Here is a 13,887-nt window from a genome sequence, read left to right on the forward strand (position 1 = left end):
GCCCTGCATGGAAAATAATAACAATAAGCGCAAAGGATAATAAGGGGACTGATAATTGGTGAAGGAAAAGGGGATGAAAAACAACAAAATGGTAAGCTTTTATAAGAAAATAACAAAAGAGAAAAGTTTTCCTGCATGTGCTTTTCTTTTACAATAATAATAATAATAAGCCTCTTCAGAGACATGGGTTCATACAAGCTTCAGTTCAACCTACATTCTGAAGTCCGTCACCGCAGGAACAGTAGTGCTGGCTACCACAGCAGTTAACCCCGCTTTACAGGCCTTTGAACATACGATTTGTTGGGATCCTCTGTTTTGAGTTTGGGGGGACGAAGTTCTCCTTTCTTAGACTGCAATTATGCAAAATTATAGAACAGTCATCAGACTAATATGCCAAGTCTCCTTTGCTTTCATTACCTTTATGACTCCATTGTTGCTCATCCAAAATCAAAGCACAACTTCAATATAACTCACCTTTTTCCCTGACTTCATGAAATCCCTCCAACTTGAAACCTGGTGAGCAAAGAGAAAGGGAAATCAAAAACAAAGTCTAGTTATTGTACAAAAAGACAAAAATCTGTGCAATGGAATTATTTTCAGGAATAATCAACATGGTAAGATGGTAAGTTCATAAACATACATCACAACTAGTAAGGATTCCATTAAACCTAGAACGGAATGATAAATTAACTGTTTAACCATCCAAGAACCATAGTGTAATTCTACATCACAACTCGACTTTTCTTCCCCCTCCTGCTTTATTTCAGGATGAACTGTCTAAAGTGTCAGCTAAGAATGTCAATGAAAAAATAAGAAAACATACTCGCTGCTCCCTTGTTCCTTCCCACTGCTCCTCATGTTCACGCTTCCTTTTCCACATCTCCTTTTGCTCTTCTTCATCCTTCTTTAGACGCCCTTCCTCTTCAGATATCTAAATGACATAAACGTGGTGATTAGCTCTGATGGTAGGAAGCTTTAAACAAGAACAGCTAAGAAGGCAAGGATATTGACAGAATCCAGCATACCCTCATTGCCATTTTTCTCCGCCGCCATTCCTGCTCTGTTAATAATTCTCGAACCTTCAACTTCAACTCCAGCTGGAACTCCTCTGATTGTTCGTATTGTTGCTCAGATTTCCCCTGGAAATAAACAGACAAGCTTAGTCTCTTGGCATTAAAATCTAGACGCATTGCAAGGAAAAGGTCAGCAACAAAAACTCAATTCCATAAAAAAGCAACATCAGACAGAAAAGCCAACAAGAAATTCCATCACGGGCTCACAGCTATTATTTCTTCACAAATAAAGATTATGGTCAATAAAGACTGCACATTGCAGACCAATCAATCAATATGAAATGCATGCAAGAAAATAAATTAAGGACATACCTCATCAACTAATAACTTTAACTTGGAAGCTGTGTCTTTCTTTAACTGCTTCTTCCTCTTTGCTCTCAGTTCTTCTGCACATTGCATCAGATGAAATGTGACAACTATTTTTTTTTTTTTGTTACCAGCAGTTTCGATTTTATTTTGTTTTGATTTTTCAAGTAACAAAGAAAAAAAAAAGAAGCTCAATTCAAAAGACCAAATGGAACAGATATATGCTATGATAGCGAATACCAAGCAATAATCATTCTGATTTTACAAAATTGACATGTTCACTAGTTATTTATCATACTAACTGCATGAAACATAAAAGAAAAAGTTAACAAAAGAAATGTGAAAACTAAATCTATCATTAAGACTCTGCTTCAATTACATGGCACCAGCAATAAGATACCAAACAAGTTTTTCTGATTTTCAAGAAAGTTTTGAGTGACAAGTAGCTGTGATATGGAACAGGTAAGGCCTCCTCAAAAACAATTTAAGCACTACCTTTTGCAGCAGTAACTTGGCTTAGGATATAATCCCTTTCTTGTTGATCAAGCAAATGTTGTTGGGCTTTTGCTAATGCTGCTCACAATAAAAAACCCAGTGTAGGTAATTCAATCTAATATAACGTTTATAATATTTCTAAAAAAATATGTGCACCACATGAAATGACCAATACAAATTATCACTAATATTTCTTCATTCATACCCTGGATAAACAGAACATAGAGGTGTACATAACATGATGACAGGATGTAGATGCAAGATGCGGCATCCTAACATCTTATGTGAAAGTAGCGGCACAAAGCCAAAATTAATCTTGCTGCATCTTTCGATTTACTAGGGCTATTAGAGCCAAATAGAGAGCACAATTCTAAAGTCATTAACTTGTTTTATCTTGTTAATTTTTGTATTCAGTATCAGCACATAATATAATCTTCTATTTTTGGCCTGAATCATAATCATCTTCCAATGCTTTTAACTTTCATCTCCAGTTTCATAGTGTTTTGAACAAGCTACCCAATGCGTAGCTCAACTCCATGATCCTAGAAAACAACTCAAATGAATTCAGAATTTGTCAAGATTGACTTGCATGCTTGAAGTTGCTTCAGAAAATCCAAATAGTAAGGTCGTCAAGGAGGGAGCAAACATTCAAAAGAGTAAATGCAGTCAGAAAACCATAGCTTTATAATCAGCACAAGCCCTAGATGTTGGAACAAAATATCTCCCTCAAGAATCTGCAATTCGGAATGTAAAGAAGTTGAATTTTATTTCCTACGCAACCTTGGCTCCTTTCTGAAAATCAATAAAGCTTCAATGTGCTTCCATTAACAAAATTGAAATGTGGTCTGTCTATGCTTTTTTGGTCAGAATGGGGTTGCAGGGGCCTGGTGTGTGTGTATGTGTCTGTTTATGGGGGACGGGTGGAGGGAGGGAGGGAAGCATGTCTGTAATTCATTTTTGCAAAAATATTTGTCAGCAAGCACCACAAATATGGGAACAGAAAAGAATCAAAGTAAATAAAAGTTGAATAGTTTATAAATGCTAATGTTCTATTTAAAAATTTATCTGTTAGGGCTTTCCAGATACGAGAAAGAGCACCAGATAAGACAAATATTATAACCTACTTACCTCCAAAAGCCTCTTTTGCTTGTGGATGCTTGCATTTGTCAGGGTGGACCATTAATGATAACTACAAATGTTTAGCAGGGAATAAATCAATAAATAACCAAGAAAAAAATTATCAATGGCTGGGGAAACAGTCAAGGAAAAAATAGAATACCTTACGATACTGCTTTTTGACATCTTCTGGAGATGAATCAAATGCTAGGTTCAGAAACTCAAATGGATTTAACTTGAAGCATGAAAGAATCCTACAATTTTCAGAAAACAGTTTAAATGTGCCAAAAGTTATTAAGAGAGAACAGAAGAAAGGAACTCATCAATGATAAACCAAAGTTGCCTTTCAGAAAAAAAAGAATGATAAACCAAAGTACTTAACTGCTTGATAGAAAAAAAGCATAACAATCAGAAGAAAACATACAACAAAAGGCAATGCAGCATGAATGGTAAGATCAAAGATCATCTATAAATGATGGTGAAGTAGCTTCCTTAGGCCCACATCACTTTGGTATTGAACCAAGGATCTGAAAGAGTAAAGGTCTCTCATCCATTAAGATAATTGTTTCAAATTAATTGGGCCCTTAGGGAATGCCATAAAATACAGGTCATGAAATTATGCAAAATCTGAGTCAGAGTATGAGGCATGAACCCCCACACAGAACAAACGACTTTGGCAAAACTGAAAGTATTTGTGGGCACATATCCAACATGCATACCTATATCTAAGCAACAAGGAAAGGACTACAAATGAGCAGCTTTCTCATTTTAAGTCTATTCCTATCTAACAGGGTAAGTAAGAGTCAAAAGTACCCAAAAGCCCTTAAACTTCTCACGCTGATTCGACTAATAGGGTACTGGTTATACCTATATTGAAGGTGTTAATGCCACTATCTTAGAAAAATACTGCATTTAGGGCTTTTACCAACTTTAATAGCAATACTTAACTATAATCTTGAGAAGTTCATCTATATCAAGTTCTAATGTATAAAAGTGTAATTTAGAATTCCCAAACAGCACCAAATACAAAGATTACCCATCAAAATTATATGGAAAAAAATTGCCCTACGAAATTTATACAAACATTTCTTTACTAAGCATATTGTTATATCTATAAATACCAAATTTAAAAGTTACCCAATTAAGCCAATTGATAGAACATGCCATTTGAGCTCAAATTTTACCAAAAGAAAGTAACTGTACAAATAAAACAAATATATGAAAAATCCAAACTTTTCCCAATTCATATTTAATAAAATTATCGAAGAATAAACCTTAATAGCTGAGACCCGTCAAACCAAAATCACCTAGAAACCCCATAAATCTGTGCATGAGCACAAATTAACAGAAAAAATAATAAATAATAATTCCAAAAAGAAAAAGAGAGAAACCTGATGACTTCATTGTCTCGTTCAACTTCGCTGACTTCGGCGAAGAACGCTTTGAGAAGCAAATCCTCATCGACGCTTGCGTTGCTCTCTCCCATCGCTGGATTTTTTTGCTTAATTACCACTCACTGATTCTCCTTTTGATGGCTATTTCGCAGGCCTGCCTTTGCTTTGGCTCTTGCGAGAGCCGGGAAGAAGCAATAGAAATCGGGCCGGCTGGTTTAGACTATCGACTCGGGCCATGGGTCCAAGTTGGTTCAACCAAAAGGCTCAGAACAGTGTAAATACTAGTCCACGTTTTCATGCTCAGAACACTTTTATTTTATAGGCGTATTTTTTTAAAAAGAAATTTATTTATGTAGTTAAATATTTTTGAAGAAAGCGAATTTTTTTAAAAAATAAATTTTTTTTGTACCAAGAAGTTTTTAACCTCCATTATGAATTGAAGAGTAATCCAGTTGTAACAATCATGGGAGTTTTCTTATATAAACTCATAATATAATATATTTTTATTCAGTTCGATTTTAACCCCAAACTTATGGTGACAATATAACCATGTTTTTACTATTAGTAATTCTTTTTTTTTTATTCTATGAAACAGTTTTAACTATTTTATTAGATGGCGGTTATTCTTAATAAGAACAAATTCCATACATAATAAATTACAAACCAGTTTATAGGGAAATTTGGGTTAAACAAATTAATAATTTGATCATAGATAGATAAGAAAATTGATGATAAAAACAATAAAATGTCTTAGCTGAATTTGGATATTGAGAAATGAAGCAATGAAGCATTAATAGTTGGGCTGAAATATTGGCAACATCAATGAGGCCCATGGGCAATGGGCAAAAGGGCAGAAAACATGTGAAAAATGGGAAAACCAAACAAAGCAGAATGAGGGTTGATCTTTCCAAATTCTGATACCCCACTCAAAGAAAGTTTTGTACAAAATAAATAAATAGTAATATTCCAAACATCCTTGTTTGAAATATAAAATTATTTAATTTAATGAAATGTTAGAAATATCCATCACAGTCATAACCTTAACCTGAACCGAAAAGGAACAGGCCGTATCAATTTGTGGATGATTATGTTCCCAAAATGAAAAGCATGTTAGGCCAGACATGACCCATGCTGAAACCCCATTGGGGTCAAGAATTTTGCCAAAAGCAAGAAAGCAAAGACAGACGAGACAGTCCACCAAGTCAAAAGATGATGTGCTTAAATTAAAGATTTTGTTTCAAATAGGCACAGTATCATAGCAATTTACTGCTACCATTTCACATACAAAAACACTGTTGAAGTCTTCTGTCTTTCATTATCCCAAAAGTATTCTCTCCCTTTTCTTCATCTTTTTATTAAAATTTGACTACACAATCACCCTCAAGGAGTGGAGGTGGAAAAACTAGCTAGGAGAGAGAGAAAAAAACACAAGGAGAGGAAAGAAGATAGGATAGTAGTAAGTAACAACAATAATGATAGGCACAATTTTGGATTAAGACATGGAATTTTGATGTGTGGGGGGCGTTGAGTTGGGTTGGGTATTGATCATCAGGAAGTGGCAATGCAGTAAGGCTCCCAGAAGAGAAGAGACCTCCTAGGTTCCTTGCAACCCTTTAACAAAGGAACAAAGTAATCACCTTTGTTCCCTCTCAACACTAGCAATTGTTGTTGTTCATTAGCCATTAGATTCTTGGACAGAATAAGCTCCTTGTTACTGTTGTCATCGAGTGCAAATGTTGACTGTTGACCAAGTGGGTTAAGAACCGCTGCCTTTGACATGGGCTGATTGGGCCTCCAGTAGTACTCATAAGCATTGAATGATGCAGCTGCTGCCGTTGACGGTGGTGATGGTATCAGCCTACCCACCCGCGGTCGCGGCGGCAGTGACTGTGCTAGTGGTGGGGCGGTTGGCTCGACGACCTTCTCCTCCCTTTCCTCTCCAAATTTAACTATTTCATCGAAATTTTTAGGCCATGTTGGGTTCCTATTTGCTAACCATATGGGCTTGTTCATCATTACAGCTAACCTATGCACATTCATTGCTCCACTCGAAAGTTTAGGAGGCTGCTCTATCACATAACACCTATCTTCTACTCCCTCAATTTCATTCTCACTAATTTCCTCTTCTTCTTCTTCATCTATTTCACTCTCTTGCTCTTCTTCTCCAAAGCTTTCAAACTCTTCTTCTAGATCTTCCACTTCCTTTTCTTCTTCTTCTTCAACATTCATTACTTCATTAACCATGGACTCTGCTTCACTAGGAGTGGTATTCGCAAAAGTAAGAACGAGGCGACCGTCCTGGCGTTGAGCAAGAAAGTTGTTCAGTGAAGGCATAGAAACAGCTTCAAGAACCAATCTGCCATTATCACGATGAGTCTTCATGCGGACAGATGCTCCATCTATGCGAGAAAGAGAAGGAATTGGTGGAGGAAATGATCGGTGTGGCGATTTCTTGCCAACATCGTAGTTATATTTCACAATTCTTGGTTCTTCACCATCAAAAGAATTCAGCTGTGCCACTCTCTCCTGCTTTTGCTGTTGGAGTTCTTGATCTTCCTCTTTATCTTCCTCCATGTCACCAGTTTCGGATGGAGGGTATGAAGAGAACCCATCTGAACCAGTCTCGGAACCAAGGCTCTCAGTGCAAATTTCGAGGCTTTTCTCGCTTAAAGAACTAGCTGATCTTTTCACAAGAGGGTGAATATAAGGAGGGGTAAGTGGCTTTGAAGAGTCTTCCTGAGCCTTCTCTGATATGATTGAGGTCCACATATCGAACTGTCCAGGCTTTTCAAGCTCCTTCTTGTTCTTCTCTTGTTGAATCGAAGTCCAGATGTCGAATTGACCTCGTGCTTCAGTGTCCTTCCTTTCTTCATAATCCTCTTCCCCTCCTTCAGAGGACGAGTCTATGATGGAAAAAGGGAATTCCTCGGAGGATGCAATCTTTTTCAGGGGAGAGAGTCCATATTCAGTAAGCCATTTCTTGGAGGACATATCAGCTGACAGAGTTCTTCTAAGTGAGGCAGCTCTGGATGGTCTGTCGGTATCGGATCCCAGAATGGATACTATACCTTGCTTCTTGGTGACCATGGCCTCCTCAGTGATGTTCAAAGCTGAAGATAAGCGGAGGCTCTTGCTAAGTGGAGCAGACATGTCCAAGTACTGGGCAGATTGTACTAAATATGTGTTTATCTGCATAGAGTGGAAAAACCAAACAATGAGAAAAGTCCTGAAACACAAACGAACAAAAAGGGATTAAAAGATGGCTATACAACAAATAACAAGTTACTAAGAGACATGCATGAAATAGATAAGGCATGAAATTAAAATTGAAGTTGAAATAGAATGATTACCTCAAGAGAAAAGCAACAGCATCCAACAGGGGTCTGCAAAGAGACCGCTGGGGAGTGCTTTGCTTTGCTTTGCTGTGAGGGAAATAACAGAGGAAATTAGATGAGCGAGGATGATGGTTTGAGAGAGGGGGAACTGGGTGTGGCTTGATGGCAATGGGAGGAAGGGAATGTGGGGGTATTTGTAGTTGTAGGAGGCCATAAAGGCTTTTGGAACCGTGTCCAATGGGACCCGCCTACGCCACCATGAAAAGACTCCTCCATTGGTTTCCAGTTTTTCTCTTATCAGAAAAAGTTGGTGATTAAAGAAAACCCAGAAAAAAAAAAGAGTTGGACTATAGAGAGGGAGGCCTCATTTTGCTTCACATGCCCTCCCCCCCCCCCCCCCCCCCCCCGTGAATCTATTTCAAGTCATGGCAAATTAAGGCTTATGATATTCAACCCGAAATATCTAATATTATGACTCCAATTCATTAATCATGATTAATTAAGTTTTTATTTGGAATAGCGATGAACATGTTTCCAAATTAAAGCAAATGAGTCTGTAATTTTATTCTCTGAAATGAAACGGTTAACCTCGTTCATTTTGAACGGTACCTCCATCCTGGCATGGTACACGATATTCGAGTAAAAAAACGCAAATCGTGTATTGGTATCGATGCCTTGTTCTCAACGTGGCAGATCATGGAAGCCAAATAGTGACAAATGGAGAAGAATACAATCCAACAAGAGCTGGACACCATTCATCTTTGGTTGGGGCAACTTCCTGAAATTTACCAGCTTAATTCCAAGCTATTTCTTGCTTTCAAGTGCTGCATAATACTAACAACTAGTTTGCTAGATATCTTCAGTTTTATAAAACAATAGTTAAGGAGTAACTATAAAATTACCAATTGAAAAATAAATAGAATCCATAGCAAGACAAGTGAAGAGAAGCTGAAATGGGAGAGAATGCTTGGCTGCCAAAAATTAAGAAATAAATTAGTACGTATTACCAATTTGGTAAGGCAGAAATAATTAAGGGATAGTGATTGGGAGTGAAAATGGCTTGAGGAAGAAGCAAAGGAATCGCTTTCATAGCCAAACATGATTGGGCGGCCAATAACCCATCCATCACACAAACCCTGAGCGAGGCAGAGAGAGATTCCATCCATCCTTATTATTATTATTACTTATCAATGTTTTGAAAAGAATATTTTTAAGCTTATTCCAAAACAAAAAACCCTAAGCCAAATAAACAAATAATGAAGAATAATGTATGTGGAAACAACTTAAGGCGTCACGTCTAAATTTTGGGCCCCTGCGCCCCCACCTTTGTTTTTTTCTTTGCTTAACTTGTCTTCTCTCTGACTCCGGGGTTTATACGTATAGGAAAGAAGAGGCCAATACGTAGCATTATCCATATATATATACCAAAAGGTGGTGATGTTGATGATCAATATCGATTCCAGCTCATATATATAAATTCTGTTACCAAAATGATATATAGGTAACAATTATATAATTTATTTATTAACAGTTATTTGTGAACAATGGTACAGTCACATTGTCATATAATTTTGCCAAAAAAGAAACAACTTTTAAAGATAGCCATATTATATATAAAAACCAAGTTCAAAGCTTTGCCACCAGCTGAGGAAGGGCAAAGGAGCCACCCCCTTGATGCCCCTTGTCTGCATATAAAGCAATAAATATACCCACTAAAACCTATACAAATCAAATTACTTTTATCTATATAGTAATTGGGTTGCACAAATTTTTGGACTTTGCGTTTTTAAGCTGCTTCACCACACTCCTTTTTCTGCCCCATTGATCAGCTCAAGAGGGAAAAAAAATACTATTGATATTCAAATTAAGTTGGTGTTTGACTCATCACTCCTATAGTCTAGTTGATGATATTAACTTAACATAACAAACCATGTTTAATTGGAAAGTTAGGTTATATAATGAACAAATAGTACTCATTACAAGCAGATTACCAGTGTGCTTAATGGTGCTTGACTATTCATTTCAAATTAACTAATAAATAACAAGTACAAGCCACATTTAAGTTAATTAAGGGATGTTATTAATTGCTCTTTAGTAGGGTAATTACGATTCAAAATGTAAAATTTTTTCTCTTTGAAACTCCTTTGTTCCTCATATATACCATAAAAAGAAAAAGAAAACATTCCAAGCATTTTTATGAATGATCGTGTGGATGTTTAAAAGGTACAGCAAACTTACATTTATGTATTGCCATTGCATGCTTTCTAGATTTTCCCTAGGCTTCTTTTCTTTTTTTTTTTCCCTACATTGATGCTCAAGCAAAAGATATATATGGTTTCCTAACTTAGTGACTCCTGTCAAAGAATCCTTATATATTGTCAATATCATTTGTTAAATTAACCGATTAAGTTGTAAGAAATTAAGGCAATGTACAGGATTCCCATAATTCGATCCCCAAGTCTACAAAGGGATTCAAATATAGACAGAAACAAAAACTCAAGGCTAGCCTCTTATAGAATGCCTTGCTTACCAAATTAAAGAGAAGGAAACACACACTGAAAAGTCAAACCACTGACTCATTGGGTGTAGAGAGAAAATATTTTACATACAGATGTACTTAGAAACGTAAGAAACTTAATTAAAAGCTTGCATACGTATATACATGAATATAATTTCCAGACGCCAATAAGTAGTGCCAACTGGATGAATAAATTCGGAGTTGACTCAACAAAATATAAAAATGATGACGCGAGGAATCCGAATTCTACTTTGGAAAAGAATGTTATTAGTACGTACTATCATTACTATTCCTATTATTTATTAAATTGTTAATTATTCTTCTTGCGAAATGCTGATTAATTAAGATTATTCTACCATATTTCATGTCTTTGTTTACTTAAAAAGGCAAAATATACATTCCTCTCCACTGTCTTATGAAATAGCCAATAAGCTTGAAAAACCTTGTAAAAGCTATAAAGGGATCTGCATATTGTCCCTTAATCAATGATATATAATTATTCTTTAATTATGGTTATGACTTATGATTCCACCATATTTCTATATGCACTATTAAATTAACCTTTGTGTAGGTGTAAAAAAGAAAAAGGCAGTGGATTAGGACGCATTAATCAATGAACCTAAGTTGGACAATCAAAAGCTAATAAAACAATATTGACCATGTAAAATACTTTTTCTCATTTTTTTTCCTTATACCCTTTTAAAAGTATTGTTTGATAGTGTTTGACCTAGGTTTAGAATTGAGTATTTTAGGCATTGCCCTAGATGGGTCACATACCTTTGGTATTGCATGCTTTCTTTGAATTTAATTAATCTTAAATTTATTTTTTCTAATCACTGATCTTATCACTTACAATTGCTTTAACAGTGCATCTTGGTGGCTGTTAATTATTTTTGGGTGTCAACTTTTGGTAACGTCTCAACATCAAACTAAAGGGACATTCGAAGCAAACATATATAAGTAAGATGCAATTGGATTGGAGAATTGTGGGTTAGGAATTGGATTTGGCAAATGGTACCCTTCATTACATTTGTTTGTTAATTCCTTGCATGCGGTGCAAACTTTTTTGACAAGAGTTGAAACTACGTCAGATAAGGAATAAGATCTACTAATTAATTTTAACATAGAGCTTTTAAGGGGAGAAAAAGTGGAAAAAAAATAGAAGAAAAATATGTATATATTCACCATCATTGTTTTCCTTGTCACCATGATCATTAGATATGTGACTTGTTCATGCATCACCATCACTACTAGCAAATAGCAATTCAATATTCCAAAGTAATTAAAAGAGACTATGCTAGTTGTCACAGTTCTTGCGTGGATGCAAATTCTATATTATTGAGATAATGCTTCCAACGGATAGAGTCACAAAATTTTACATCGAAAAAAAACTCCTAGCGAGAGTAAGAGAGAATGTTATGGTCCTAAAAAAGAGAATTATGAATCCCACATTAACTATGTACTAGAGTGATATTGGGTATATAAGGATTCGCACTACTTTTAACTTGTGAGATTAATGAGCAAAAGCAAACAACACCTCATAGGAGATGATTTTGACCATGACACTAACAGCAACTTTTTTTATGTTTTGGAGTTTTGCTTTACTTTATTGTTCTTCAGTGTTTTTACTTTGGTAGTCTTGTATATAATCCTTTTGTGTTTATCAAATTAATACATGTATTTAGTTCTTTTAATTTTCTTTTTTTAACTTGTATTTTAGTATATAATTTAAAGATAAATACAAATATTTCGTTATTTAAAAAGTTGAATTCGAATCATTCATTTTTGAAGTAAAAAAAAATTCTTTTCCGTTCAAATTTAGCCATATTTCGTAAACTTGGATATGTAGATTAAGTAACCCCTTTCCAAAAAGCTTTCATGCACTCACTTATCTATAAGATTAAAGTTACAATTTAATCACAACTCACTAAATGTTAAATTCAATGATATTAAATTAAAGGAATAATATTTAAAAACCCATAAATTATTTAAAAAAATTTAAATAAGTTTTTATTTTTTATTACATTCAATTAAATTTTTATATTTTTATTTTGAATTAAATAAGCTTTTATAATTAATAATTGATTAACTGTTGTTAGTCAAAATATAAAATGATAAGTGTCATTTAGACTAATAATAATTAGTCAACCATTAATCGAAAGGATCTATTTGAACTAAAACAAAAGTATATCAATTTAATTAAATGTAATACAAGAATAAAAATTTATTTAAATATTTTTCAATAATTTAAAAAGTTTTTAGTATTATTTCTAAATTAATAAATAGCTAAGTAACTAGTTCCTATCAGCAAGGATCTTAGTGGAGCAAGAAGTAATTAATTAATTAATTAGAAGCAATTTTATGATGATATCAAACACCTTTCGGTGGTGAGTTTTATTCCCCAAGGAGCAATGATGTGAAAAAAATAAAAAGAAGACCACCTTAACAAAATTCCATAAATCTACTTTCCTTCTCTACGCAGCAGGCTCGGCAGCAGAGCTAAAATGCCTATAGAAACACTAGCATTAGATCATCATTTGGCTTTTTCTTAAAGGAGAACAAAGCTTTTTACAAACACACACACATACACAAAAAGAAAAAGAAAAACATAAATGGGAGGCAAAGTCCTAACAAAATTATCAAAGGGAAGACAGCTAGCCACGTAATGAAGAGGAGTGGGAAACTTCTTTCCAATGAGTCCGCTGCCATGCTTTTCCCAAATAAACAAATGTCATAAAAAGGGAGACCAGGCGTTATGGAAAGAAGGGCATAAGGTTCTGTCCACCAGCTTTAATCATTTTTATTTTTATTTTCTTCCTGATTCCCACTTGCACTAAGAGACCACATCAAAAAAAAAAAATAAATAAATAAATACAATGGACAATGGATTATCTACTAGGAAAAATAGCCTCTTATTAATTCATTTTTCTTTTCTTTTTATGTAAATTTTGAGTATAAAAGCAATGTGGATAAATTCATTTAAAAGCTCATCAACTTGGTGTTTGTAATTTTCCTTTTTGTATCTATTTTCGGAGCTTGAGAGTGTGACTTCTTCGGGTTGGAATCTTTGCAGTAGTTGCTGCATTTCATGCACCTTAGTTATTTTGAGAATATGTGCAAATGGGTATTTTTTTTTAATAAGCAAAAAAATAATTAAATCATTCCACTTATAGTATTATTTTGCTCCTTTTTTCTTCTTCTTCAAAACAGAGTATTTTGCTATGAAAGGAAAAAAGAGAAGCTATATATATATATATATAAAAAAAAGGCTGTATTTTACGGTTTTCTAGCCGTACGGATATGGATATTTATGTCCCTTTTGCTCGCATAAAGCAAGGGTCAAAGACATGTCTTTCTCTTAAGTGATAACCTAATTGAATAGGCTTATATATAAAAATGTAAAGGGACTTTTTTATTTTATTTTTGTGTTTTCCAATTCAACTTCTAACAAAGGGCTAAAGTTTAACATTCTTATTCGTTTTATTAAATTTAGATTATTTTTCAAAAAGAAAATCAAAATTAGAATGAATTTGCCTATTATTCCACATGCTTTTCCTTTTAATTGAAATATTCTTCAAAGTCATGTCATTGTCGAGTGAACATGTTCCAAAACATTAATTCCTAACTAGCTAGCAGCTATTGTTTTACGA

At 34.6% G+C, this 13,887-nt stretch overlaps 2 protein-coding genes across 3 annotated transcripts; both read right to left on the reverse strand.

Annotated features, from left to right (window-relative positions):
• Positions 1-74: 74 nt before the first annotated feature.
• LOC18590199 (Chaperone DnaJ-domain superfamily protein) lies at positions 75-4,572 on the reverse strand. Its single transcript, XM_018127472.2, has 9 exons — positions 4,382-4,572; positions 3,154-3,244; positions 3,003-3,063; positions 1,875-1,952; positions 1,386-1,459; positions 1,026-1,139; positions 824-931; positions 475-513; positions 75-350 (listed from the first exon to the last, which is right to left on the reverse strand). Exons 1-9 carry the CDS (start codon positions 4,474-4,476, stop codon positions 264-266), a joined length of 747 nt encoding a protein of 248 aa, XP_017982961.2. The 5' UTR covers positions 4,477-4,572; the 3' UTR covers positions 75-263.
• Positions 4,573-5,677: 1,105 nt separating this feature from the next.
• On the reverse strand, positions 5,678-7,990 carry LOC108663444 (FAF-like protein (DUF3049)). 2 transcript variants are annotated; one of them, XM_018127426.2, is made up of 2 exons: positions 7,735-7,990; positions 5,678-7,610 (listed from the first exon to the last, which is right to left on the reverse strand). In XM_018127426.2, the coding sequence occupies exon 2, from the start codon at positions 7,577-7,579 to the stop codon at positions 5,933-5,935; it is 1,647 nt and encodes a 548-aa protein (XP_017982915.2). In that variant the 5' UTR covers positions 7,580-7,610; positions 7,735-7,990; the 3' UTR covers positions 5,678-5,932. The 2 variants fall into 2 exon arrangements, with proteins under 2 accessions (XP_017982915.2, XP_017982916.2); XM_018127427.2 differs by having other exon boundaries at positions 5,678-7,573; positions 7,735-7,989.
• Between the last annotated feature and the right edge of the window lie 5,897 nt (positions 7,991-13,887).

This window comes from Theobroma cacao, chromosome 9 (genome assembly GCF_053813885.1).
Source record: "Theobroma cacao isolate CCN51 chromosome 9, ASM5381388v1, whole genome shotgun sequence".
NCBI lineage: Eukaryota > Viridiplantae > Streptophyta > Magnoliopsida > Malvales > Malvaceae > Theobroma > Theobroma cacao.

Bases quoted from the DNA above. Each gene is read 5' to 3' on its own strand.
- LOC18590199 (XM_018127472.2), bottom strand. From the start codon at position 4,476: ATGGGAGAGAGCAACGCAAGCGTCGATGAGGATTTGCTTCTCAAAGCG. The intron at 1,953-3,002 runs GTAAGTAGGTTA...TATTGTGAGCAG, and splicing joins AGCAAAAGAGGCTTTTGGAG to CATTAGCAAAAGCCCAACAA. The intron at 514-823 runs GTATGTTTTCTT...TTTGCTCACCAG, and splicing joins AAGGAACAAGGGAGCAGCGA to GTTTCAAGTTGGAGGGATTT.
- LOC108663444 (XM_018127426.2), bottom strand. From the start codon at position 7,579: ATGCAGATAAACACATATTTAGTACAATCTGCCCAGTACTTGGACATG.